This window comes from Lepidothrix coronata, unplaced genomic scaffold (genome assembly GCF_001604755.1).
Source record: "Lepidothrix coronata isolate B3197 unplaced genomic scaffold, Lepidothrix_coronata-1.0 Scaffold13, whole genome shotgun sequence".
NCBI classification, from domain to species: Eukaryota; Metazoa; Chordata; class Aves; order Passeriformes; family Pipridae; genus Lepidothrix; species Lepidothrix coronata.
In genome coordinates this window covers 7,817,511-7,845,245 of record NW_016690193.1, presented here as the reverse complement: position 1 = coordinate 7,845,245, position 27,735 = coordinate 7,817,511, and the positions used below count along the sequence as shown (strand labels likewise).

At 35.8% G+C, this 27,735-nt stretch overlaps 1 protein-coding gene across 6 annotated transcripts in view; it reads left to right on the top strand.

The window, feature by feature from the left end:
* Window positions 1-27,735, top strand: part of MARCH1 (membrane associated ring-CH-type finger 1) — a 230,483-nt gene that overhangs the window by 165,227 nt on the left and 37,521 nt on the right. For all 6 annotated transcript variants that reach the window (XM_017806013.1, XM_017806015.1, XM_017806009.1 and 3 more), the window contains one exon: window positions 17,132-17,182. Coding sequence is in view for 4 of the 6 variants with exons in the window: in XM_017806015.1 (XP_017661504.1) it covers window positions 17,132-17,182 (51 nt within the window). In the remaining 2 variants the exon portion in view is untranslated. The remainder of the gene's footprint in view (window positions 1-17,131; window positions 17,183-27,735) is intronic.

Sequence of the window (27,735 nt, the reverse complement as noted above, 5' to 3'; positions counted from 1 at the left end):
ATTATGAGCTTGCTCTCTCCTTACATTGTGGAGATTCTTACTGAGCAGCTCATGTACAGACTTGAGAAGGGAAGAAAATCCAGCGGTGCTACTTCTTCTTTCCAATTAATTGCAGAGGCAAGTTGCTTGCACCATGAGAACATATCACAGTCAGAGGGTGACCCCAGGGATATAGTGTTATCTGTTGTGCAAGAGAGAGCTAGGACATTTACATGACTTCTGTCCCACATGGATCTCCTTACACAAAGAGCTGTTATACTTTGCCTTATACTTTGGATCACAGAGGCTTAACATTTTGTCTTTATAACACCTAATCTTCTGCTTGTATCTGAGCCTTCTGAGCATATTTTAATCCAATTTCCCTGAAAACATAATGTAGGGAAGGAAGTGATATCATTTCATGCTCACTGTGAGTAGTGAAGGCTGAGACAATTTGATGGCTGAGATGTTCATATTCAGAGGGACTGTAGTTGTGACTGCCTTTTTGCATACACTGGGTAGGGGAAGGGACTTCACTGTCCTGTCCAACTAGACTGTGTATGCATTGATTTTAAAAGAGAAATCATATCAGAGCTGTTGTTATTGGGGTTTATGTTTTCATCTTTTATTGGCAGTAAAGTTTCTCCATGTAATCACAGTATGAGGTTGTATTCCTCATCCTGCTAATTGGCACCATATTCAGAAGTTCTGTCAGTTTGTCCTTATCTTTCCTCTTTAGTTTGTCTCTGTGGATGAGTAAGCTGAGTTACGTGCTGTAGTGCTTGGATGTATCACACTTCAGTGGTTTTAGCACATCTATTTTCTTTGAATACAAAAGGTTAATTTCATTTCAGTGTAGGTTAAATCTGGATACTGACCTTTACAACTGGAAAAACAGATAGAATCATAGTTTAATTAACCTTCCAACCAGGACACATATTTGAAACATACTCAAGAAACCATATGTTTTAAATACTACTGAGATCACTGATATCCAGAAACATTATAATTGTCCAGAATTAGACAAAAGTTTATTACTGAAGTGGAGAAGCATAGAGCTCAGTTTGGAAAGAATTAAGGTAAACTGAAAACAGAATATTGAAATTACGTCTTCATACTTTGTCTTTATTGTGAAATAGGAACAGCAAAGAAGATACTGAAATTGTCCGATTCTCTACTGACATTTTCCCTAACCTATCAGCTTTTCCAGCTCACTATGATACTGTTCCGTTGCCCTTCCAAGTGAAAACACAAACAAGTTCTGTAGAATTAGACTTTGTGTTCTGTTTTGAGAGAAACTAAACTCTGAAAGCAAGTAAGGAGAAACAAATACAGATTTCATCCCTTGACATTGTCTTTTCTTGATCACTCAGCATTTGTAATCAGTTAAATGCTTAATAAAAACATCAGGCCTTTAAACTGAATCTTTAATCATTCTCCGAGACTCTTCTCTGTAATAATTTCTTCTCTAGTATCTCAGATTGTGAAAGCTCTGTTTTGCTTCTTTATAGTAATAATTGGCAAGAGTACTGTTTCTTTTATGAGGGAAAAAAATATTCATTTGGAGCTAAAGATGGTTTTTTAGACCTTAAAATGAATCCTTGAATACCATCTGTATTTTTATATTTGTATATGCCAATGTTTGCATGAGTTGGGAGGTCTAGTTTCCAAAAATCTGAAAGGTAACATGTTGCTGAGGATGTTCTATGAGCATCAGATTGCAAAGTGGGGACCACTACCTGAGATAAATGAGCCAGATCTTCAGTGGACAAATCTCCAGTTGACACTGTGTAAGTCACTAGTTAAATACCTGCTTCAGATACAAGTGGCAAAATATTGTTTATTTTCTTAAAATAGTATAACTGTGCTTGAAGTCCTTTCCAACACAGCCTCCTGGAAAGATGCAATTGTACTGAAGACTAAAAGTCTAGACCATTTATCAACTGAAATCTACTGAAAGGAGAGGAAGTATGGTATTTATTATTATATTTAGAAAATGACACTAGTGACTTGGGTGTAATGTTATTTCACGTCGTGCTGTGACTAAACAAGTAGGATTCCTTGGTGAGAAAGCACAGAAAAGAATAGAATGAAATCACACATGCTTCATTGTCGCCTGCAGTAATGGAAAAAATTAAACTGATATTGAAGACAGTAATTAAAATGTTTCATGAATAAGAGACTAGATAATTTCAGTGGTGTTTTTAGCAGCTAGAGCCTTGAAGACAAACACATGTAAATGTATAGAGTATTGTGTGCAAATACTCAAGTCAATTACAGTGTCAGGATGTTACTCCCAACACATTAGTCTAAATTCTATGCCGTAATTAACAGATATGAATAAAATAAATATATTCTATTTTGTATTCTGGTAAGTAGTTATTTATAGCCACCCTGGGAAAGTTTGAATTATTGTCTGTCCTTATTATGCTAGGGACTTTTTATTAAGCATGAAAGTCTGACTGAGAGGAATTAATAACCATCTACAATGTCTTTGCATTATGGTTAATCAGATATCTTGGCAGAGCCGCTTCTTATATTTTGCTCTTATTTTTCTGTTCATTCGTCACATCTAGAATCAGAAATTGCAGTCTCAACAGTAAAATCTTCTTTTGCTAGGGTAATGATTTGTCTTTCCCAGGACAGTATTGTCTTTATCTGTTTTTCCCAACTTTCCTCCTCCTTAGCCCTTTGGTGTTCCTCTTTGCATCTGAGAGATTTCTGTTTATAACACAAAATCTTCTAAGAAGGAGTAATCAGTAAATGCTGTGCTGTATGTGTCCATCTCTCAACACATCTTTGAGACTGAATATGTAGGTCATGTCTGTCTGTAGAAACCTGTCATGAATATGTATGACTTGCTTGGCAAATCTGCTAAAAAATAGGTCTGTACCGTGTTCCTCACTTCTTTTTACCTGCTTTATTTTATGTTTAAAAGAGGAGCAACACTTAGCCTTTTAATTAAACATCAGGGTAGCTATAAGGAAAAAACCAAACTTTTGTGTAATAGTTTCTCTCCATCCCCTGACTGAATAAATGAATATATACCCATAGTTAGGCTTGTGAGTTCTAAGAATAAGCCCAACTTAATTGTGTTTTCTACAGCATGCTTTTATTAATGAATATAATGAATATTTCAGAAAGCAGAGGGGGAAAAAATTGCTGTCATAAAATATTCTAGAACTAACTGAAACAAGGATATAGCATTGCAACAGGATGTCCAGGGAAGTGGTCGAGTCACCACTCCAGGAGATATTTAAAAGATTTCTAAACATGGTGCTTGGGAACATGGTTTAGTGGTAGACCTGGTAGTGCCAGGGTTACGGTAGGACTCAGTGATCTAAGAGGTCTTTTCCAAACTAAACAATTCTATGATTCTATGGTTTATGAAGGATGAACTGATGTAGATAGAAAGAAGATTTGAATTAACTTCAGTGTTAGTTCTAAAACAGAGAAGTGGTTGTAGAGACATATTTTAACTTGAAACTGTCTTTTCTCAAATTTTCTACACCTGAAAATATATATATATATAAATATATAAAATAAATATATCAGTCCAGGAACTTTCATATAGAACTTTGCTGGAAAGAATTTTATAGGAATTTTGTCATTCAGGCCCTAAAGTATATATTTTGCTTTGATATTTAAAGAGGGATGAGTTACAGTGTTTACATTTATGTTGAAAATTACAAACTTCATAATAACTAAACTAGTTATATTAAATGATAAACCAAAATCTGCTTTATTATTTGTTAATTTCAGTTGTCAGTCTAGCATTAAGATGAATTTAGGGATTTCCAGAAGAGATAGGAAAGATACTAATGAATATATCTGTGCAATCTATGTGCATCTTGGATTCAATTGGCATAAAGTATCTTCATGTCCTTCCATTTTTTATTTTCAGGTTGTAAGGTTTCAGACATGCTAGACCCATAGCACCAAGATTTACAGGGCCTGCTGGTACAGAATAAATTACTCAGTTGGTAACATTTATGATTTTTCAGCTGCATTCAGCAGTAGAAATCCTGACCACCAAAATACAACATAAATTCTCTTACTCCTACTCTTGTCTAGTGTCAGTATTCTCTCTGAGCTCTGTTGTTCTGCATGCATTTCTGTTCTGTTCATGGAGATCTTTGAGATACAGGTTTGCTTCATGTCAGAAGCCAGGCATATAGTCAACAGGTTGTTCTTTGTCCAGTTCTGTTTCCATTTTTTTTCTTAGCTTTATTACTTAACATATAGAATTTGTGGTTAAGAACTTAATTATCTATAGCTTTCCTCCTATTCTTTTTGCAGTTGGAGTTCAGTGGATTCAGGGTGAATAATGAATGGAATTTGCCAGTGAAAGGTGGAACCTGTATTTTAAAAAGATTTGAATGCTTGGACATCCTTTAGAGGACTGGGGAAAGTGCTATTTCCTTTAATTTTTCCCTTTACTCAAAGGAGTTTGAGTTAAAGGGGCACTAAAGACATAAAACTTGTAATCAGATAAAAGATATATAAAATTGTGATATTTGAACATACAACACATAATCAAGTAATGTTTTATAGCTCTATTGTAATTGAGGCACTTTGTGTATTTAATCTTTTGTCCTCTGATAAATATGTGGCTGTTAGAAAACTGCTTGACCATCATGAGTCTTTCATCTCTGGTACTAATTGACTGGAATCCAGCAGGTCACAATAACAGGCAGACAGCAAAGTGACCCCTGAATTCCACCTTCTGAAACAAGTTAGTTGGTCCTTTCAATTAAAAAAAAATCTGCATATAGTCATGTTTAACAAAGATAAAACTGAATGCATGCCATACTATGAATTAAAAATAAAATTACATGGACCACAGGCCATGTCTACTTTCTTGCAAAAAAATCACTATCCCTTACTCCTTACAACTATTTGCTGAAATATGTGTACTGACCACCAAGAGTGTTCTTACAAGAGATGTTCATTGCAGACACCAGATGTTTGGGGTAGCATCCTGAAGGACGAGAAAAGGATGTCACGGATGAGAGAAAAATCAAGAGTATTCAGACTGATAATTGAACAAACATTGATTGGAGTTCAACATGGTGATGAAAAGACTTCTCTTCAGATTCGCTGAGTCTTACAGAAAAGTAAAGTTTCGTCTCGTACTGGGAGCTTTGGAAAATAGATAGAGTGCCTAGTGTATGCAAGAAACCAGAGGAGTGGTTGACTGGCTCAAAACAACAAGGTGGGAAGTAGTGTGGGAACAGGGTAAGCGCTGTGGGACAGCACGCTGCTCCCCCCACCCCCTGAGCCTTCTCGCCCTGCACGGTGTAGCACATGAGCATTTGAAAAGTCAGCCCCAGCCCACACTGTAATGGGAGTGGCCGAGCACGTGGGCCTGCAGGGAACATTGCTCTGTGTAAAAAGCAGGCATGAGACTTTGTTGTTGAAATTAGTGTGAGCTCACCTGGGGGAGGGCCCAAGCAGACCTGAACTGGTAAAAGCTGTTCCACATGGTGTTCTCCACTACTCTAGATTTAAAAGCTGCTGAGACCACACTAGATCCTAGGGTGGTGACTATCTACCTTTCTCTGTCTCATGTTTCTTTCTCTTTCTTTTTCTTCTCCTGTCATCCTCTTCATATTGTAAGCAGGACCAAAAAATTCCAGTTGATGCCTTATTAAGTGCCCTGTTGTATGTGCATAAATTAGACTGTCAAGTTAAACTTTGGCAAATGCCTTATTCTATCAGAATGTTCTAAAGTTTGCAAGTAAAGTTGTATTTTAACCTCCTAAGAATTTTGTTGTTTTTCCCATGCACTACCCAGAGTAAATCCATTTACCCTCCCTAAACCCACCGAGCAGACTGTGGCATTGCAGTGTACTAAAGTGCTGTCATGTTGTACAGGATAGAATGGAAAACCAGGATAGAATGTACAGGATAGAATGGAAAACCAGATCTTTATTGATTAAGGATGGAAATACTTAAATAATAATACTTAATATTACTTAATATTACTTAATATTTAATTAAGTATTAATATAGTAGTATTAAGTATTAATATTACTTAATATTTAATACTTAAATATTATCTGTAAATGATAGCAGTGTCTAAATGATAGACCCATTTGACTTAGGAGTACTGCAGGGAAATTATTGTGTTCCAATTCTGCTCATCACAGAAAAAAGACAAAATGATAATTTGATGTTATAGTGCGAAAGATCCTATTTCACTTTTTGTTCTTTGTGTCAAACCCATTTAAGAAGGGTAACACAGTATGAACGGAAGTGATAATTATAATTTGAAACCAAGAGATGTACAGTGACATATATATGTCACACCTGTGCAGAAGTAATGAAACAAAGGTCATACATTAGCAAAGCAGATTGACAGATTAAAACCTGCAGACTGCTGCATTTGTATTTTATAGAAAAAAGAATATGGAAATTAGTGTTTGTCTTCATTTTCTATAGCAGATTAATGCCGAGAAAAAAAGCATAAAACATTTTCAGTTTTTCAAGGTAAGGTATCTTTATCAACCACACCCAAACACAAAATCCCCATACCATGACTTCAGTATTAAATGAATGTAAATCAAATGTTAGTGCAATCATGCAGGTTGTTTATAATTGCCAGGTAATTTAGAGATTAGCAACCAAACAGCAGAAGGAAGAAGGTTTTGACATGTGGAAATCTATCATAAATTATATGGCTTACCTGTTTTAACTAAAGTGCTCTGATTAATATAGCAAGATGGTGCAAATTAAACATTGATAAAATAATAATTAAAAGCTCTGTGTTTTTGCTAAAGAGAACTAACTTGGCAAATAGCAGTGGAAAACAAAAACATTAGCAAGATGTTTGTAGGTGAAGACATATTTCTAAATGTATCAATTAAATCTACAGACACTATGTGTCAGAGAAATTAGAGCCTTGTACTGAGTGTCAATAACCACAGTTCTCTGGTGAAAAACTTAACAGTGATGGATTCATGCAATTACTCTCCCTCTCTGTAGGATCGCTTTTGTCTCTAAAGACCAAGCTTTTTAAAATGCCCGTATGCATAGAGAAAATGTTACTCTTAATAGGGTTTCATATTCTGACAAAACAGGGAAAACATTTTTCCATGTTTATTTTTCATTCCATCTCTTTTCCTTTGTATGTGCCTTATTCTTTTTAAAATTTATTTATTTTCATAATATTTTCTTCAGTTTTAATTAATATTATCCCTCTGCATTTTCTCATTCAGTTTCATTTGTGGATCGTACTTCATTCATCTTCATAATAGCAGGGTATGTCACTATAGACTAGCAGTTTATTGATTTTTAAATTATAGTCTTCCTATCTTTTTCCCTGTGACTTTTTAATAAGAAGGTAATGGCAAGTTTCACTTGTCCATTATCTGTGTTTGCAGCTTTTAATTTTCGACTATGTGGTCAGCTTTGACAGGCATCACTTTTCTCTTGTTAGAAAAGTACTACTAGGAACTATCATTTTAGCAGCCTTTTTTCTCTTTTTCTTTTTTCTTTTCCCCCCCAAGGTATAATCTTAAGAGCATAGGCAGATAATTTTAGTAGATTTTTCATGCATGCTGTTCACCAAACAGTTCTTGAGTTGACAAGAACGGATACTATTTTAGATGTGAATTTTTGCATACTAAGTATTTTAGAATATACCTATTCAGGCCCCTGGTGGTCTAGTGGTTAGGGTGCAGCACTTTCACCACTGTGACCCGAGTTTGATTCCCAGCCCCCGGGCAGATGGAGCTCATCAGCCCTGTAAGGCAATCCATCTAAGAGAAGGTCACTCTAAACAAACCTACGTCCTGAGACCCTCACTGCCACTGTCCAAGCTCGCTCGGCCCCGGCAGATGAACCTCAGGATTAAAGGGTGGGCTCAGTTCAGCGCACGCTGTGTCTCACCTAAAAAATCCACTGCGCAGGCTCGAAGGGTTAATGACCTTTCCCAAATCTTCGCTCGCGAAGACTGGCCATACAAGAGAACAACCACGGATAAAATGCCTGTGATTTTTCTTAAGGTTAAAGTACTGTCAGCTGATGGATTCAGTGAGTGAAACTAGCTGTGAAATATGAAAATTTGGCATAATTTAAACAATGAAGACAATAATTCAAAATTATGGCATTTTTAGAGTATGTTAACCTAGAAACTGATTAGGATATTGATGTCCCTAGTTCTGACAGATACTGTCATTTGGAAGCGAGCTGTGTGGTATAACACTGATTTCTTTTTGAAAAGAAGAGTGCCATGAACCTCTCTGCCAGTAGGTTTAGTCTGTCTATTGGCCTAGATCAAGGAAACAGAAAAATCTACTGTCACCAGGCTGTTGCTACACAACAGTGAACTGCTTATTGCCCAAGTCTATCCTTAGCAACATAGATGGTTTCTTTCTTCTTTTTTATGCTTATATACTGGTCTTCTGAAATCCTGCCCTTTTTCAGTTTAGTTCTTTTAACCTGTTGTGATTTAAGCCAGCTGGCAACTAAGCCCTACACAGTCATTCACTCGCTTCACCTGTGTTGGGATGGAGTAGAGAATTGTAAAAGCAAGAGGCCTTTCGGTTTGCAATAAAGATAGTTTAATAGGTAAAGCAAAAGCCACACACACAAGCAAAGCAAAACAACCTTCTCTACTTTCACTACTTTCCATGGGCAGGCAGGTGTTCAGCCATTGCCAGGAAAGCGGAGCTGTATCTCATTTTTAACAGTCACTTGGGAAGACAAATGCCATACTTCCAAATGTTCCCCCTTTCTTCTTCCCCCGGCTTAATATGCTGAGCATGATGCCATATGGCCTGGGATATCCCTTTGGTCAGGGGGGTCAGCTGTCCTGGCTGTGTCCCCTCCCAACTCCTTGTGCTCCCCCAGCCTCCTCGCTGGTGGGCTGAGGTGAGAGGCAGAAAAGACCTTGACTCTGTGTAGGCATTACTCAGGAACAACCAAAACAGGCCTGAACTATCAACACTGTTTCTAGTACAGTGGAAAACACAGTCCTATACTATCAACTCTGAAGAAAATTAACTCTATCCCAGCCAAAACCAGTACAAACCTCATTCTTATTCGTAATAAGCATTACCAGAAATAATTTTCCAATAAAAGCCTCTGACCAGCTTCTTACCTCATGATCAGTCAAGGGCAACTATGTGAGACATTTTTTTTTACTGATTTGTGTGGAACCAATTTCCAGCTTTATGGTTATTTAATTTGTAATAAGGATTTCTAGGAACTGTTCATTTTTGCTACTTATGGCACAACAAATTAAAATCTGGCTCTTTATGTGATCTGAGAAAGGAATTTCACTTATGTCAGGTGAGTGTTTAGTGTGTGCTGTTTTCTGACTGTATTCTGTGCATGTTTGTGCTTTGTGTCAAGGTTGATTCAATGCTGGGTTTGTTTGTTGTGGTTTTTTTAATGTAATGGTGTATTTATTGCCACTTTAAATCAGTTTTGACCTTGGACATATGTGCAACGTAGGGAAAGTAACTGAATGTTGTAACATGGAAGAAAGATATGCATGTAATTGCAGGTAGAAGCATCACTATGAAAGCCTGAACAGCAAGCATGCTATTGATGCATCTTGGCCTGTGATGGAAATTGCTTCGAGCCTCGTTAAATTGTAATTAGCATTTTCAACTCAAAAGGATGGTGGATCAGATTCTGATACATACATCATGCTTATTAGCAGCTTACACTGAAAATAACTTGCTACACTGAGACTGATATGGAGATAGGAATCTAGCAGACTAGAGATACCAGCACAAGATGCAGCTATAAGTGACACGGCATGTCTGTGCCATGCAGTTGATGGCATTGTAGATTTTTGTTTAGAGAATTAAATGATGAAAAAGAAAATAACTTCCTAAAATGTTTAACTCCCTATTGCAGTGGAAGTACCAATGTAAAATTTTTATGGTTTTCTGTGCTGCAAATCTGGCCACAAGGATTTCTTAGGTGCATAATAAGTAACAGGGCCTATGACAAGTAAAGCATCTGTACATTACGTAGCCTATGAATGTGTAGGTTCCTTGATCAATGCTACATACTCTTCTACCCACATATAAATGTGGCAAACATGCAACTTCTGGGGTAATTAAACTATCTTTTATTATGTCACACTGGATTATGTAGTCTGTTTCCACAGATGACAGTCAGAAAGGCATTTCGAAATGCTTCAACACCCTCAGAAGCTTTGTTTGTGTTAATCAGCTGGTTTTCCACAGTTGTGCATTACAACAGAGACCTTCAGTCTGTTTAGATTTACCTTCTCTTTTTGTCTTTTCCCTGGTGACCTTGCAGGTGATATGACATGAATGTTGAACAAAAAAAAGTAAAGTTAAAATTTCTTAGAATGACAAGTTATTTGTTTACAAAGAAGGGAGATAAATTTTGTTACATTTTCAAATACAGACTTACCTACCAATAATTTTATATTTGGTTATTTAGTGGGATGATTAATTTATAAGAGGAATTCTATGTCTGACTGTTGGATATCTGAAAGTATGAAAAGAATTAGATAGCACAGAAAATAATTACATGAAAAATAAAAGATAACTGTCAGTTGATGATAGGCTGTTTTCTCAGTATTGTTTTAGAGCTAAATTCTGCTTTGACTTCCTTTCAGAACTGAAATTCCCCACATCAGAGCTGTTTAGGAATTGCCAGTTACTCTGAAACTTGTTAGTATGTTATCACCAGCACTCCCCCTCCCCCCACCCCTTTCCCATGGAGAACAGACTGTACAGGTCCGAACTGCCAAGAGGTAGGTTGTATGCTCTGTCAGTAGTGACATTGTATCTTCTTGGTATAAATAGTCATAAATAAATACTAATATGCTTGTATTTATTTTAATAATTTAGACCCAAACAGAAGAAACCGAAATAGTTTTTGAATAATGCAGCAATAGGTGCGCCATGGAAGACTGTTATCCTGGCTCTGGCTATTTGCAGTAGCAGATGACTAATAAAGAGTAAATATAAATAGCTAGCTATATAATTTTAGATGTTTTATTTATATATATGCAATACAGTATATATGGATAATAGAAATGGTAAATATTATGTATTTTCTTGATTAATTTTATTAATAATTGTTGTTATTTATATTTTATTATTTTAATTAAGAGTTGCATCTGTTTCACAGTCTGATATTTCCAGTGAGCTTTTTTTCTGTGAGTTGTCACTTTGTTTGTTAGTATTGAAAACATTCTGGGTTCCACAGTAAAATTATGCATGATGCCCAGTAATTACAGTGTGTTTATGTTTTAATTAATTATGGGCATTGGAGTTTTTGTTTATCAGTTAAAGCAAATGTTACCTGGTTTGTGATTTTGTCTTTGTGCTGGTTTAAAGGTAAACCAGCAGGGGAAATGAACTCAACTCAAAAGAGAGATTATAAATCAGAATAACAATTTAATAAAATAATACAATAAGTATGATTATACAGACATACTGTGGTTTTAACCCACAAAACCCAAATATATAACCCAGCACCCTGGGGCATGAACAGAGTGGTGTTCTTTGGGCCCCCTGAGTCCAAAGGAAAAGGAGAGAGGAAAACCTGTTGGTGAGAGTGCTGTTGCAGTCCAGTTGAGAGTGGGGTTGCAGTCTGGTTGAAAAGTGGTGGTTGCAGTCCAGTCGAGAGTGGTGGTCTGCAGTCTGGTTGAGAGCGGTGGTCCGCAGTCTTCCTCTGGATCCCACGAGTAGTAGAAAAGGTCCCAAGACTCCAAGATTATATATCCTCCAGTTCAGGCAGGAATGCACAGTACCTCCCTCAGGGCGGGGGGGTTCCTTAATGGGTGTGAGGACAAGAGCAATTCCTATCTCGCAGGCCTCTTAGCACCTAGTTTATAGCCTGAGGAGTCAGGCTCTATGTGCAGATAGTGTAAATGGTTCATTGATAACAGTTTGTGGGAAATGGCATGGAAGGCTATAGAATACACAGGTTTGGGTTACACCCATCCAGTGATGAACTGGTCTCAGCTGTCCTAACTAGGACAGTCTTTCTGTTTTCATGTTGAGGTATTGAAATAAGTATATCAAGTCCATACATCAGTTTTAATAATCTGAATTCCTGCTCTTTCAGTGACTGATGTTCCTATTTGAGATCACCTACATATCTGATAGCTTAGGCCATAAAATGAAAGCAGTTTCTGCTCCTATTCTTAATTCCAGAAGTGAAAAGGTGCTGAGAGAAGCACCTCCTGCGCAGAAGGCACTTTAGGCAGGCAAAACCATTTGTGTTTGGCTTGTGTTGTGCTTACATTTAGGAGACATTTATTTTTGTGATGTGTTATGACATGACTCGTAGATGAAAATCTGTCATTACAATCATATATAGAACTACAAGGCTGAGGACTGTGTGCAGATGTGTGAAGCAGCACATGGCACCACTGGGATGCAAAGATTAGAGCCCACAGAAAAGAAAACAAAAACAAAATATTCTCTACAAAGGGGTTTTTGTTGTGGTTTGGATGTATTTGTATGACAAAAGCTGTTGCTTAAGATTCTGCTGTGAACCGAGATATTCTGATTAATTCTTGATGCTGTTTTGCTCACTTCAGAGAGATGAAGTGCAATCCATTAGCAAGCTGCATGGGTCAGCCCGAGTGATGCTCAAAGCCAGAGCAAAACAAGGGGCAGCTAGGGAAAGAAACCAGACAAATGGATTAGTTTAAATGCGCTGTGCTACCCAGCAATACTTAAAATCATTAAGCGTGCGTATGAATATTTATATATGAGTCAGAAAGCAACCAGCTAATCTACTGCTTTCCCCTTTAGAATGGGAGCCTGAACTGTTCGCAGCAGTCTTTTAGAAATTTATTATTATTAACCTGTTCCTCTACCCAGACAGAGTTTTATTCTCTTGCTTTAAAAAAACCCATAAAAACAACTGTGTTAGCAATGCAAGGCACATTTCCCAACTGGAAAAAAAGAGCTGTATCTAAGCTTTAGAAAGTTTAATGGGCTTAAATTTAAGATAGTCACTGAAAATAATATCAGTTCAAGAACCCAGTCTTGGACTGAAGTTTTAGGAGGTAGTTTACTGTCAAAAAAAGAGAGATTTTGCAATTGCTTTTAATTATTTTAATTACTTATTGCATACAGAATTCTTTTCTTGGTATGATGGGGCAGGACAGTGCTTATAACATTCCTCCAAAAGCACTTTCATGAACATGTCATAATCTGAAATTTTGCGGCATTATTTCCCCTTTGTCTTCCTCCCAGAATTTATATTGAAGGCTGAATTACATTTTCAATTATATCTTTGTAAATGATCTTGGAAAAACTGAATTCTTAGAAAATTTACAAACACAGACTGTTTTTTCTTGATATTCCAGTAGAATAGCTACAGGAACTTGTTTCTGTGCCATCACATTTTTTAAAAGATATCTGATGAGTGTTTGCTGGATGTAACACAGGATGGAAGAGACGAGATATTGGTGGTACAGGTTGTCTGGTAGTAAGGAGGGGCATTTAATTGAGGACTGTATAATACAACATACAACCCAAAAAGCTCATACCTGTCCAGAAGGAGTCTTGCGAGTTGTTGTTTTGCTGTTTTGTTGACTGGAGCAAAACACAGTTTAAGAATTTTAGAGATCTCTCTGAATATTTTTTTTTTTAACTTTGCTCAAGGGCCGGAACTGTGTGTGTGTAAATTTAGAAAACTCAGTCAGGGACATCAAAAATCCTCATTACAGACATTAAATAATTCCTGGTGAGAAGCGTAATTCTAAAAGGTGAATGCTACTTTCTTTGAAATAATCTGTTTGGAAGGATGTGATAAAACATCTCCTTGATACACAAAATTTGAATAGATTTTTGAACATATATGTCTTTGGATATTCCTTTGGATATGTCTTTCCTCTACTCTGCACTGATGCAGCCTCACCTGGAGTTCTGTGTACAGTTTTGGGCACCACAATATAAGAAAGATATTAAGCTCTTAGAAAGCATCCAAAAGAGGGCCATGAAGATGGTGAAGGGCCTTGAGGGGAAGCTGTATGAGGAGCAGCTGAGGTCACTTGGTCTGTTCAGCCTGGAGGAGACTGATGGGAGACCTCATTGCAGTCTACAACTTCCTGGTGAGGGGAAGAGAAGAGGCAGGCACTGATCTCTTCTCTGTGGTGACCAGTGACAGGACTTGAGGGAACAGCATGAAGCTAAGTCGGGGAGGTTTAGGTTGGACATCAGGAATAAGTTCTTCACCCAGAAGAACTAGGTTCTTGGGTACTAGGACAGGCTCCCCAGGGAGGTGGTCACAGCACCAGGCCTGACAGAGTTCAAGAAGCATTTGGACAATGCTCTCAGGCACATGGTGTGATTCTTGGGGAGTCCGACACAGGACCAGGAGTTGGACTCAATGATCCTGATTGGACCCTTCCAACTCTGCAAATTCTTTGATTCTGTGAATCTATGATAACTTTTAAAATGTAAATTAGTATTGAATGTGTGCAAAAGAATCCTATTATTAATGTTTAGCAAGCTTGTAGGAAAAGCATTCTTCAATAAAGATAGTTTCTCTTCACTTACAGATATAACAAAAATCAATTAATCCTAACAATGTGAGTACTTTGTAAAGATAAATCATTAAATAGAAGCACAGATATACTTTAAGGACACATTTCAAAAGTGGTTCTGCCATAACTTCTGTATTTTGTTCTTTCTTTGTGTGAATAGTCATGCAAGTTCAGTGGGAACTTCAGTAAAGAATTCTGTCTTTGATGTACGGTTCTTTAGTGCAACATTTTGTGTTCTATTCCTGTGCTTGTCAGAATAAATCTCCACAAAATACCTGAACCTAGTAATGACAATTAAATTTATTTATTTGATTTTCTAAAAGCTGTAGGGCCAGCACTCTTTCTATTTAGACTGTTTAATGTATGAACTAGTACTTTGCAGAGTGTGGATGCTGGGAGTTTTCAGTTAGAGAGTCAGAAGCTTGTAACTCAAATGAAGGAGATAATGTGCCAGAGAGAAGAATGAATTATGTAAAAAACCTCAAGAGCTCTAGTCAAGAAACAGATTTTGAAAATTAGTCTTGAATGACAGAATGAAAAAGGAAGTTGGAGTTCCAGAGTTCACTACCCTGTCAGAAAATACAATGTATTTTTTTAGTCCAAGTGATGGGGGTAAAGGCTGCATGCTTTTAGCAGGGAGCTTCTCAACTGTGATCCCTGTCCATAATTTTGAACCACAAAATGGGAATTAATTTCATGGGTCCATAACTTCTATTATTTTGAGGTCAAAACAGAGTTCCTCTGAACATTGTATCCAGAATATCCAGACTGTATTTCCTATGGTTATAAATGCAGACATTCAAAACTGTATTTAACGTTGTTGAGAAAGGATAAGCAATTACCAGAGCTATAGTGGATAATATGTCATAGAAGTAATATTTGAATCATAGGATACTGCAAGTCAGAAAGGATCATCTACTCCACTTCCCTGTTCAGAATGGGGGCAAACTAAAGGGCAAAGTGTAATAAATGAATGCATAACTTGAAGAAGTCATTTTTTTAAAATTGGTCTTAAAAAAAAGATGAGACTGACAAACAAACCTGAAGGTGGTTGAGTCCTGAGAATTAGCTGCTATGATAGAATAAAATGGAGAGGACTGTGTGGTCAGAGTTCAGTGATGCTAGATTTTGAGGGCAAGAGTCTACTTAGTGCTAGTGAAGACAGAGTAGAAAAAGTTCAGTGTATTAATATTTGCAGTGCAAAAAAAATTATGGCACTGAGGGATGCAATAAAAACATAAGCTACCTACAGTCTGAAGCAAGAGAGATATGTAGGTATATGGAACAAGTAGTTTTAAAATTATTTTTTCATATAGGTGTGCTTACTGGAGTTGAGATCAAAGCAGCTTTTTTAATACAAAAAAGACAAATAAAAGTGCTTTCTTCTAAATGTTTGCTGACAAATTGCCTAAGGGGTTTTTTTGGTCATTTTTGCAATCTCAAAGCTGTTCTATGCTACAAATTATTTGGAAAATGCTAATTCCTAGACTAGACATGAGCCTTTTGTAGCTGGAAGCTCCTGTATTTTTCTTACCTCTTTACCTCAGGTTGAGGGGAGATGGGTCATAGTCAAGTTGAAAGCCTTTTGTGGACATGTATGCATGAAATTATTAATGTATGTGTTTGCCTGCCACAGTGATGCATGAATTGCAAATTAAGCTATGGAGGTGAAAGCTTTACTTTGGATTTTGATCCCCTGTTCCCCCAAGTAGGTTATCTAACAAACCTACACACATGATATCTAGTTCAACTCCTTCTAGGTAAAAATCAATCTTGTTGACATGAATATTTCACCTGACTGTGTGAACCTACATTCTCAGTGCTGAGAAAAATACTTTCATGACCTCCTTAAGATACATGCATTTACCAAGGGGATGGGCTCTGTTTCTGAAATATTTTACCTTTTTAGTGCAAATTAAGCTGAATCTATTGCGAGAAAAGTGTAAATACTGAACAAATTTTTAAACCACTACTTCACTCCTTCCTTTGGATTACTAGAAAAATAAAAATAAAAAAAAAACAAAACAGAAAACAGCATGTGCTGTAGAAATGTAGCTCTTCAACATACTAATGGATTTCAGCCTATGGTGTTGGATTGTCTGTATGTGTTGTTTGCAAGGCTGAGAGTGGATGGAGGAGTAGATGTTAAATTGAACTACATCTCTGCCTGATTACAATTTATTGTTCTCAGAACATATCTGGCCAGGAAGTAATCTAGTACAGTTAATTTTGTTGAGAGGATGAATTCAACTTTTTAAGCAGGAATGTGTCCAGTGTGACTAGGAGGTTTTTATTAGTTGTCCTGAAACATTCCTTTTCATACCTAAGTACCAGTTTTCGTGAGAAGCTCTGATGATACATTTATCTTTCATTCAAAAAATTTTTTTAAAAAAAAACCTGCAAAACAAACCAACAGTAGTTACGTGCTAGCATTAATTTCTTACAGAAATTTCTTTCAACTTTTACTCATGTAATTTTAAAGAATATTGTAGTGTTTTATTTGTTGAGCTGTCTTTCATTGTACAGTCAGTAGCCAAACGGAAGAAAAATAGAGGAAGAGAAACTCTCTGCAGTCACAATCACAAAAACAATTATGTAGAATCCAAATGACATAACTTTTTTTCATCTTTTAATTTTGTTTTCCAGAATGATAAATCCCCAGGCCGTTCCGCAAGTCGATCAAGTAATATTTCAAAGGTATGTGGAATCTATTTCCTTTGCAGAGAATTTAAAGAAAACTAAGTTATCAAATATACAGTACTTTAATCCACTTAACCATATATTCATTATATAATATTTTCATTATAAAAATCAGATTTTAAATTTTTGCTGCTGAACATTATGCTTACCATGTAAACTTCATCATAAAGTATAAATGTACAATTAGTTTTTACTGTAATATGTGTAATAATAATAAACAAATAACAAATGCAGTTTTTTCACCTGCTTTCCACAAGAGTTTAGTGTTACATTAACACTTTGGCTTATGATGGAATTACTGCTTGATTTTTCTCCCCCTGCCCTATCCAAATCATAACAGCTGTAATGTGTAAAGCTATGTATCTGTCATCAGTTTGGACTGAATTCTGAATTGCTTTTACAGGGATTTGTGGTTCACTGAAGCCAGGACTTTACATCTAGATGCTTTTTGGTTTCTAGGAAATGAAGAAGGAAAACTTTAGGAAAGGCAAAATGTGATTTGTACTGGAGTTCTTTGGTTTTAACCCACTTTTTTCTGTATTTTTGGTTCAGATGTGGCTGAAATCTATGCCAAAAAGCCAGGATTTACAGGAGGTAAAAGATAAAAACTCAATAACTGTTTGCATCCAAGCCTAAATATCTACCATGTATTACATTTGTATCTAAAGATTTAATATTTTTCATTCAGTGCAAGCACAGTATCTTTAAAACTCTTCCCTACAATATTTTTGTCTGTGGGGTACACACTGTAAAACTCTTTTGTTCTTGGAGCCATAAAACCAAAAAACCGAACTGTGATTTTAATTAAAAATACTAGTTCTATGTTAGGTTCTGCTCTTTTACATTAAGAAGAGAATAAAAAAAAGTCAGGGAAAAAGGTGTAGAATGTGGTATATTCTACAGCCTGTTATAGATTATGGCTAAATCTCTTTGAGACTTACTGTCTATTATTAAAAATTATATAGTTAAAAATTAAAAGCTTGATCACAGTGAAATTGTATTTATTATTTTTTAGGAGTTTTGAATGTATGTCTGTAATTACTGTAAGTCTATATTGACTTGATATTACTTTTTCTCCTTTTTTAAAGTCAGATTTGTGAGTTACACTGTGACAAATCATAGATATAATCACTGAAATGAGAAACATGGCAGTGACTAGTATTTATTTTAACATATTCTGCAGTAATCAGTATAGTTGCTTATTAGAACAGGACACTTGCGCTGTTTTAAGTTGCACTCTTTCAGTGTTGCACTTAATCTTTTTCTGATGTATAGCATCATTCCGTGTTTTGGATCAGTTTTTCTATGTGAAGCTACCTGCCAATGAAGCTTTTCTAATGCTGAAAGACTTTTGATTGGAAATTCGGATTTGTTTGTTGTCCAGTGCTTTTTGTTTCCAAATGCTTTTTTTGGAAAACGGGATGTTATGTATGTGTGTATACATGGAAAAGCAAACATCTGACCTTGCAGGTTAATATTGCATGGCAGAAAGTAATAGTAACAAATACTGCACCTTAAAAAACAAAATTGAAAGTCAGGTAAACTATACACAAAAGGCAAGAGCTGTGTTCTGTGCAGTGTAAGATCTTGCACACAGTAAAAATTTCAATGGACAGAAAAATTAGAAAGTATTTATCTAAAAATATGAATTAGAGTAATTAAAACATTGTCTTTTACTGCTTTCATTTGCCTGTATGAATAAGTTAAAAAGGTTCGGAGTTACATCTGTGTGTTGTGTGTTCCACCCTTGGTTGTATGTGGAGCTTCTGCCCCAGAGCAAAGTAAACATTCCAGGATATCACTGGATTTTGTACCAACCTATTTTTGAAATTAGGTATAGCAAAGATTCTGCAAATACAAATTCATATTTCATAATTCTCTTAAGTTGTTTATTCAGAGAGGACACCTGAGGTTTGCAGTGTATGTTTGGGCAATTTTGCATGCTAGGTACATTAACTCTGCATTTTGTGCTATTACAAATTGAACTGAATTGTTGAACATTGAATATGTCTTATCTAGACATAATGAGAAGGAATAGCTTTGATTTGTTTGTTTTTCACCAGATGCTAGTTAGTATTTACCTATTCAATCTAGAGATTTTAAAACCAAACATTCCCTAGAGGAGTGGGGTATGTGTGGAAATCAACACTTCAGTTTTACTGTTCGCTTTTGCTGTCCATTGAGAGTGCAGAAATTCAGCATGTTGCAAAGACTTTTCTTACCTTGCATATAATTTTAACTACTTTAGGCAAATGAAAGGAGAAACCTTAAAATATTTAGATATGATTTCAATATTAAATTATTTGTAATAGATGTTTCTAAGTAAAAGCAATGTCTGTCCAATATGTTTCTGAACATGTGCTATTATAAAATCAATGAAATCATACATTCACCCCTGTCTTTTATTTATTTGTATCAATAAAACTGCCCTGCAACTCCAAAACAACTGCTTCAGTTGGTTTTCCAAGGAGAGACAATTAGGAAAATGTATCAGTGTTTGATTTTTGCTGCATTTCTGTTAATAACATAGATTTTTCCTGTACAATCAATAAGTCAATAAGCAGGTCTTCTTGCTTTCTGCCTTGCTAGCATTGGGATCATAATAGATCATATTTTGGACTGACCAGTATTTCACACTACCTTGTATTGACAAAGTGTAGCAATAATTACTAATTATGGCTTTCAAAACCTGTCTACTGTAATACACATAAAGAAAAACATAGAATTATTGGAAATATGAGTTATGACCCAGCCTTACTGGTTTTAAATTATTATTATTTTTTTCAGCATTAGACATTTTTTCCCACCCATTTCCTGTTGTGCTGGTAGAAGATCCAACTTTTTTCTTCCTTGTAACAGATAGTCTTGTGCAGCGTTCTGGATTTCAGAATTGAAATTTTTCTACCTACATGTGTTTAAAATCTAAGTAAATTAAAAATTTGACTTGGTCATTACCTGTTCGCTGTTGCTTAGTTCTGTGCACTGTAGATTTTTTCATTAAACATCTTATGTCTTCCTAAATATGTATATAATTTAAGAGAAAAGCTAGTCAAAGGAGGATCTGGTTGATTCATTTTTTTTCTGTTGTGGTTAACCAATGGAACAAATCTTGTATTTGAATTACAGTCCATAGAGGTTATGCTTTATATGTGTTTCTGACGCTGCCTGGTTATGTTAAAATGATTTCTGGAAGAAATGTTTCTAAACATTGTAATTATCCTTCTGCATGTTAATTATGATTCAAGAGCTCTATAGAGAAGGATGCTTACTCAGCAGTAATATTGGAAATTCTCTAATGGGAACTTTGGGCTTATTTTTCAGTGCAGAGAAACTCAGGCTTGGAGCAAATTGCCTGATTTTTGTTTTGGCTCAATTACTTCTCAAAAGCCTGGAACAGGTGTTAGAACACTTTTTCTTTACAAGTCTCTGAAGCATTCATCTAATAAAACTCTGTTGAGTTACATCAGAAAGTGAGGTGATTGTTTTGGATTATTGTGTGTGATAATATTCACTGGTCTAATTTAGAATATGAATAACAATAGAGAAAAAACAGAACGAAAAGAATTGTTTTTACAGCATGTTTATGCAGGTCCTATGCTGATTTCTTGTGTCAGGTTGTGGTTCTCTCAGTGAGATACAAACAAAACCCAAAAGGCCTGTCAAAGTAGTGCTAACTGAAGTTCAAGATGAAAAATTTATTTTCAGTGTATTAACTCTTGATTTGAGCTACTCAGTTTCCGATTCTGAAACAAATTTCACAAAGTGGATATCAAGTTCTGTAATAAGTAATATAATATTTATCCTTTTGAATTATAAATTACCATCTAATTTCTTCCGTTGCAATTGAACAATCTTTCACTTAGGTTTTGATATTTTCAGATTTTTCATCCTCTCTCAGTGAATTTATGAGAAGTCCTGTATTGCAGTTTGGATGTTTTACACCACTTGAAGCAGAACTCACTTCTACACACTATACTTTTTTTAATGGGTAAACTTGCCATCATCCCTTTGGAAGCAATACCAACAGAGAACATGTAATATCTTCTATCTGCATTATTGCAAATGAAAGCAAAAATTATAGGTTTTCTGGTGGAAAAAAACATAAAGGAACTTAAAGGTTCTTCTAAAATAAGTTTGTATCATGGATAGCCAGATAGAGGACTGCACTTTGATAGCCAGAAAGAGGATTGCAGCATTTCCAAGATACCTGTTGCATGTCGGAATCCTAAAGAGCAATTGTGTGACCCCTTGCATTTTGCTACAGGGGACTGCACTGCTACAGGTTGGTCCATAGTTCTTATTGTTCTTTGCCAATTTCACACTAATAATAAATGAAAATTCTCTTCCAGATTGGTGGTGGGTGGTTTTTTTTTTTTCAAGGAACCACGTAACTCCATCCTTTCCGAGCATAGCTTCTAGATTACTGTAGTAACTCAGAAAATTTAGGGCTTTCAAAAGAGAAAAAAAACCAAGTAAAAAAAAAAGTCCTTGCTCTTCTAAAGTGTAAAATTTCAGTCTTCAAAAGTACTGTTACAGTGACTAATACCAGGTATACAAAACTGGCATTAAAATATGAGTGTAAATGTTATGTTAGTCATCTAAATGATTCTTCTTGCTCATAAACAGAATCATTATTATCAAAGGTGAAGACTAAACTGGCACTTAGCTCTCATTTACTGAAAAAACCAACAGCACAAAGTAAACAAATTAGTGAAAAGATTTTATTCACCAAAACATAATTTATTTTGAAGGCAAAAAAACCTAAACCTAAAACTAGATCAAATTGCATAGTGACTGTTTCTGCACCTTTTTTCCCTCCTAGATATAAATGTTTGATTTCTACTTGTAGAGAATACTTCATGGTTTGTCCATACAATTTATGCTTTATTTACAATAAAATTAACAAAAGGCATGACTGCAGAATTTGCCTAAGTCTGCCTAAAACTTGAACTTATGAATAAAATTGCATTAAATACATGTTGGTTCCAGGGGAAAACCATTGAAAATAGTACATTTTCAGTTTACTCTTGGATACATTTTTTTTGACCTGTTTTAAACTCATGTTCTAATGAGAGGGAAAACATAAAAAAAGTGATTGTATGTATACAAAAACATGTACAGTTATACAGATTCTGCTTTATTAAATCACAGTTCTTACCAGTCGTGTGTTCTGAGTGTACCTAAATGTGCCACATTGACACATCCAGACAAAATTGCATATATGTGTGAAATGTGTTGAGCCACAATCTTAATGTTTTTTATACAAGTTTCCTTAGTGTGTAATGCCTATTTAATTTCTATGAATACATTTTGTTATCACAGAATTCAGTCCTTCCTATGATAGCCAGTATCATACAGGAGAAGCAGCTTTGATTTGTTTTCAGTAAACAGAGTATGCAAGTTATTACATATGCTTATTGTTTATAATAATAATTATGGTATGTAACATACCTACTGCATTCTGGAAATCTTTACATGGCATTTATTTTTTCACCATGGCACTCAGAAGCAGATTTCATGTATTCGTCCTAGAAAGAAATTCATTTAAGCAAACTTTATTTCTACAGTGGCACAAAATGGGGTTGGAGGGGACATAGGAGGTTGTGCAGTTTGAGGTTTATTGAACTTCTCCTGTTTTTCATAATGATGTATTGTCAGGGTTTCATTTCTCGTTTAGTAATTTCAATATTCTTTCTACAACTCTTTTGATTTGGCACATTTAGGTTTCTCTCTTCCTTTGGGCTGGAATATATAGATATCGAATACACACTACAATAGAGTTGTTCAAATATAATAATGATATCCTCATAAAGTGGAATTTATCCAGTTTGTCTCCTGCAAAGTCCACCAGACCAAATGGTGGGTGTGTGCACTCACATACATATGCACTTGTGAGAGGACGGCAGAAATGTCATCTAAATGAGATCTGTTTAGTATATAGGAACATTTTGAGGCTTTTAGTCTTGCAGATAGAAGGATATGTGAAAACAGGTGCCTTCTTTGGAATAGAAAGTCTAAATGGTTCTCTGAATGCTAATACTGACTACCTTTAGAACTTAAGTGCTACAAAATCTAGCGACAAAGAAGATAGACATTTTGTGCTTCACCTTTCCTGTGGGTGAATTTCCATTTAGCTCCCTCCAGCACAACTGCTGATCTCATGTTCTGCAATTTTTGTGTAAAAACCAGCACATCCCTTGTTCCAATTGTGTACATCAGAGTATTTTTCCTTAAGAAGTATGAAAAATCTTCATTAAGAAAGTGATAGTGGCTATAAAGATGCATCCTTGAAGAGAATCATAGATCAAAATTATTGTGTTACTCCGATACAAAGACTTTTGCAAACTGTAATCCATCTGATAATTCAGAGGTTCACTAGCAGTGCTTCTGTGTCTATAGAAAGAGTGGATTTTTTGAGTCAAACCTGTACCTTGAAAATAAAGATTAACATAAATCAGACAGGAGTCAGGAGAAAACAACTTAAACAAGCTGATTGAGTCTACAAGTCAAAGTTGTAAGTACTTTTATTGGCTTCATTTTTTAAATAATAGGATAGATTTGCCACTTGCAATTTTGATTTTAGATTTCAAACCATTTTATGACATGATCATACTGACTTCCAAAGGGGCTGAATGATATTGTTCAGCAAAATCGTAAGGATATTTCTGTTTGTTCCTTTTGTGTTACTTTTCCCTTTCTTCCGTCTCTTCAGAGGCAGGTGGAAGAAGGGGAAGGAGGATAGGAGACAAAGACATGGTTTTGGGAAGAAATATGCAAGGAATAATTTACCCCCAGAAAATCTGTGAAAACTAATTTAACAGAAATTGAGTTACCAATTATTTTAATGGGTGCTGTAAAGCCATGAATCAAACTGTATATAACAGTTTTGAGATCTAAACACAAAGCAAGAACACCATCATAAAGAAACAAATAAAGAAAAGGAAAAAAACCAAAACTATATAAACCAAAACCTAGAAACCCTCTCCCCCAAACCCATGTGCATAAGTTTCATTGCCATCAAGACACAGCTTGTAAGATATACCCAACTTGAGTCACCTTCACCAGGTTTTTGAACTTTTTAGACCCAAGGAATCGTCCACGTAGAGATTCATAAAGGTGATGTGTTCCACAAAAGGTGCATGGTTTACAAAGCAAATATTTTCAGATTAAAATACACAGTCTCAGTCTCCTGCTGAGCTTCTTGCCATGCAAACTGCTCTCATCTTCTAAGGTATCTATCCCTTTGTGTGCTGATTTATAAATAGGATAGAGTTTCATCTTTTTAACTAAAATGGCTGGTGGGATCTGGAGGATTCTGTGATGCATCACTGCTATTAGAGCAAACTCAATAGGAGAATAAAAGCATTAGACATATTCCCTGTCTGCCCTAACACCTGTCAGTTTTCTGCAACTTTCTACTTAAGCAATGTCATAAGTTGACCAGCTTTTGGAAATGTCTCTGGCCTTCCTTATTCAGAACAGACACACCAGAGGATTCATTAGCCTTTCGGTGATATCTGTGAGGCCATTTTATATAAGCTGTCCATTACATCTGGTTTGTTATTTTAAAGCTTCACTCCATTCCTATGTGCATGCTTTGCACTTGTGGAACATGTTTTTACTCAGCTTTTCTGTTAGGTCAAAGTAGAGCCCTTCTCTGTTCTTAAGAAGAGCACAACTTGGCTCATGTTCTTGAACTAGTTTTAACATACGGAGTTAAGCAATGTATGGCCTATGAGTACTCCCATTTTTTGTTATTACCTGGAAAATTCTGTCAGATCCTGAATGTCAAAGTAAAGGCAGTCCTGATTTGAAATTCTTATTGTTTTCATCAGTTGAACTTCTTTCTGTCCCCTGTTTCTGTCTTTGCTGGTCTCTTAACACAGACACGTGTGACACTGAAGTCCCCTTGTGTCAGGTACATGATTATCATCTCAATTGTCCTGAAAACTCTGTATTTACCAGTATTCTGTTTGAAAAGCACACTATCAATTCCTGTTGAACATACCAAAAATAATTATGGATGAGTGCTCTGTCATGTCTGTTAATTGAATTGCATATCCTTGACTAGAGAGTTCATCTAAACTGGCCAAGACAGCTGAAGGTGGTGACTGGGGAATCTCTCTCTACAAACAATGTTTTTGAAATGTCAAACCTAATCAGCTGGAGTTGGCCTTATCCCTCAAACCTCTTCCTTGTGTTGATGGCATAGAGAAATGAGCTGCCTTGCTTATAAATTAATTGTGAGACAGCTTTATTTTGAATTACCACATTTAATTCTGCTGCTGATATAATTTGCTATGATAAAATTAGTGCTTGTTTAGTTTTCCCTTTCCAATAAGCTGTACAATATAGCTGTCTGAAGAGGACGTTCATTTAAGAAATACTATTTTTTAAAAAAATCATTATTCTACCTGCCAAGTGGAATTAGAGTCCTTCAGCATGTCTGATCCCTCTATTTACTAAATACAGTATCTTAAAATATTCAGTGTGCTGCACAGCAGTATAGCAATGGGATAGCAATTATAGCAATAAGATCTACCTGAGACTGTTTCTGACATCTGTTGCATATATATTCTCAAAAGAGTTGGATTGATGAGAGCAGAATACCTTCAAACTATCTTGTTGAGGTTTGTCGAATATGCCTTGAAGATACACAATTCTCTCTTAAATACACAATCCAACTAATTGCCACGTTAGGTATCTTCACTCTGAGACTGGATTCAAGACTATAATTTTTATTATTTTTTTTCAATTAGTTTGAGATGTATAGCTTGTAGAGGAGATGGTTAAGAGTGGATATTACCCAAAGAATTGGGGTAAGCCTGGAGGAAGTGCTGGTAGCAGAAAGCAGATGCAATTAGTGCTGTCAGAACAGGGTAGGGTGAAAAAGCAAAGGGGTTTGGGGGCAAAGTCTGGACTAGGCTTCCAGCTGAGTTGAATTTTACAGGTTTTTAAAAACAGCTGTGAATTATTATATTGATGTGGCATGTGGTAGCAGGGACGGACTTGACACTAACAGGTCACTCTACTCCTATATAATTTTCAGAGATAAGACTAGATTTATTTACAAAATAAATACCTGTGAGGTACACAACTAAGGATCAGAAAATTAATATAAGAAACACTAAGTTTCTTGATTTTGTGAATCACTGCATCAGTTAATTTTTATTTCTACAGCATCAAACACTTTTAAGGTTCAGCTGGACAGGGTGCTGGGACATGTTGTCTAGACTGTGCTTTTGCCAAGAAAAGTTGGACTAGGTGATCGTTGAGGTATCTTCCAACCTGGTATTCTATGACTCTGTGATTTTTACCATTAGGACCTAATTTAAAGTAGATAAAAATCAAAATTTGTATTTAAAAGTTGTAGAAGCCAGTTGAATAAACTTGCTCACAGGTAAGAATATGAATTATCTTGTGTATAACTTGGCATTTTGGAGTTTTCTTGCTTTGTTTTTGAAGACTTAAGTGGTGCATTGGCATTTTGTCTGCCCAAGTGTCATGTTTGCTCTAATAGGGATTAGACAAACAAGCTAAAAGCATTCATTTTTTGAAAAGATTTTTACATAAATTATTTTTGAAGGAAATAAACTTTTCTCTGAGTTATGTGCAGCTAAACATAACATCATTATGCCAGTGCAGGGGAACTAGAAAGTAAATTTGACTGAGCAGGGCTGAAAGAGTCCAGATCTCCTTGCAGTTGAGAGTGATATATAAGATTTAGGTAATCAAACTGGTAATGTAATTTTTATTTTAAAATAATTAGATTTCCACCTGTCTGCAGTCCCAAATAGTAAGTGTAAAAGCTTTTCAAGGAATTTGTTTTAATTTTTGGCTTTATTTCAGCCTTCTTAAGAACTGTCTAGCTGACTTCCTGCTTTAATAGCTGCTCAAACTTTCTTGAACTGGTGCAGACCTACTGTATGGTTACTGGACCAGCTTATCCATTCTCCTTATCCCTTCAAAAGATGCTTGTGGCAAGATGATATAAAAATAGCTTTTACAGCATGGAGATGACCTGACCACCACTTAAGATCAAGCCAAACCCCTGTAGTACAGCGATCCTGAAAGAAGCAATGCTAACAGTCCTGCAGCTGTGAGGGGAAAAAAGAAATGGGAGCTCATCATGAGAGATGAATTCGGGAGTCCACACTTGACTCTGGGGCTGGATTGCTTCAGCAGTCCTTCTCTGGGGGTTTAGTCTGGAGGGACATTTTTTCACATGGAGCAGCAGCAGCATATAGCCCAACAACATGGTTCTGGTGATGATGTCTACATACTTTCTCATTAAGTAGCTTAAGCTATGCCTAATTACATAAAACTAATCACAGAGGCTGAGGTGGAAAAAGATTATATACCAACCATATATATACCATAGGTTTCTAATATGCATGTAAGAAAAATCCATACTCTGTCACAGTACATGTGATTGAAATGTTGCTTTTGTAGAAAAGGAGATGTGAAATACAGTTTCTCTCACTGATACTTGTCCTTTTTTTCCAGCATTAGACTGCATGGAGGAACATTAATGTTCCTCCTTGTTCCTC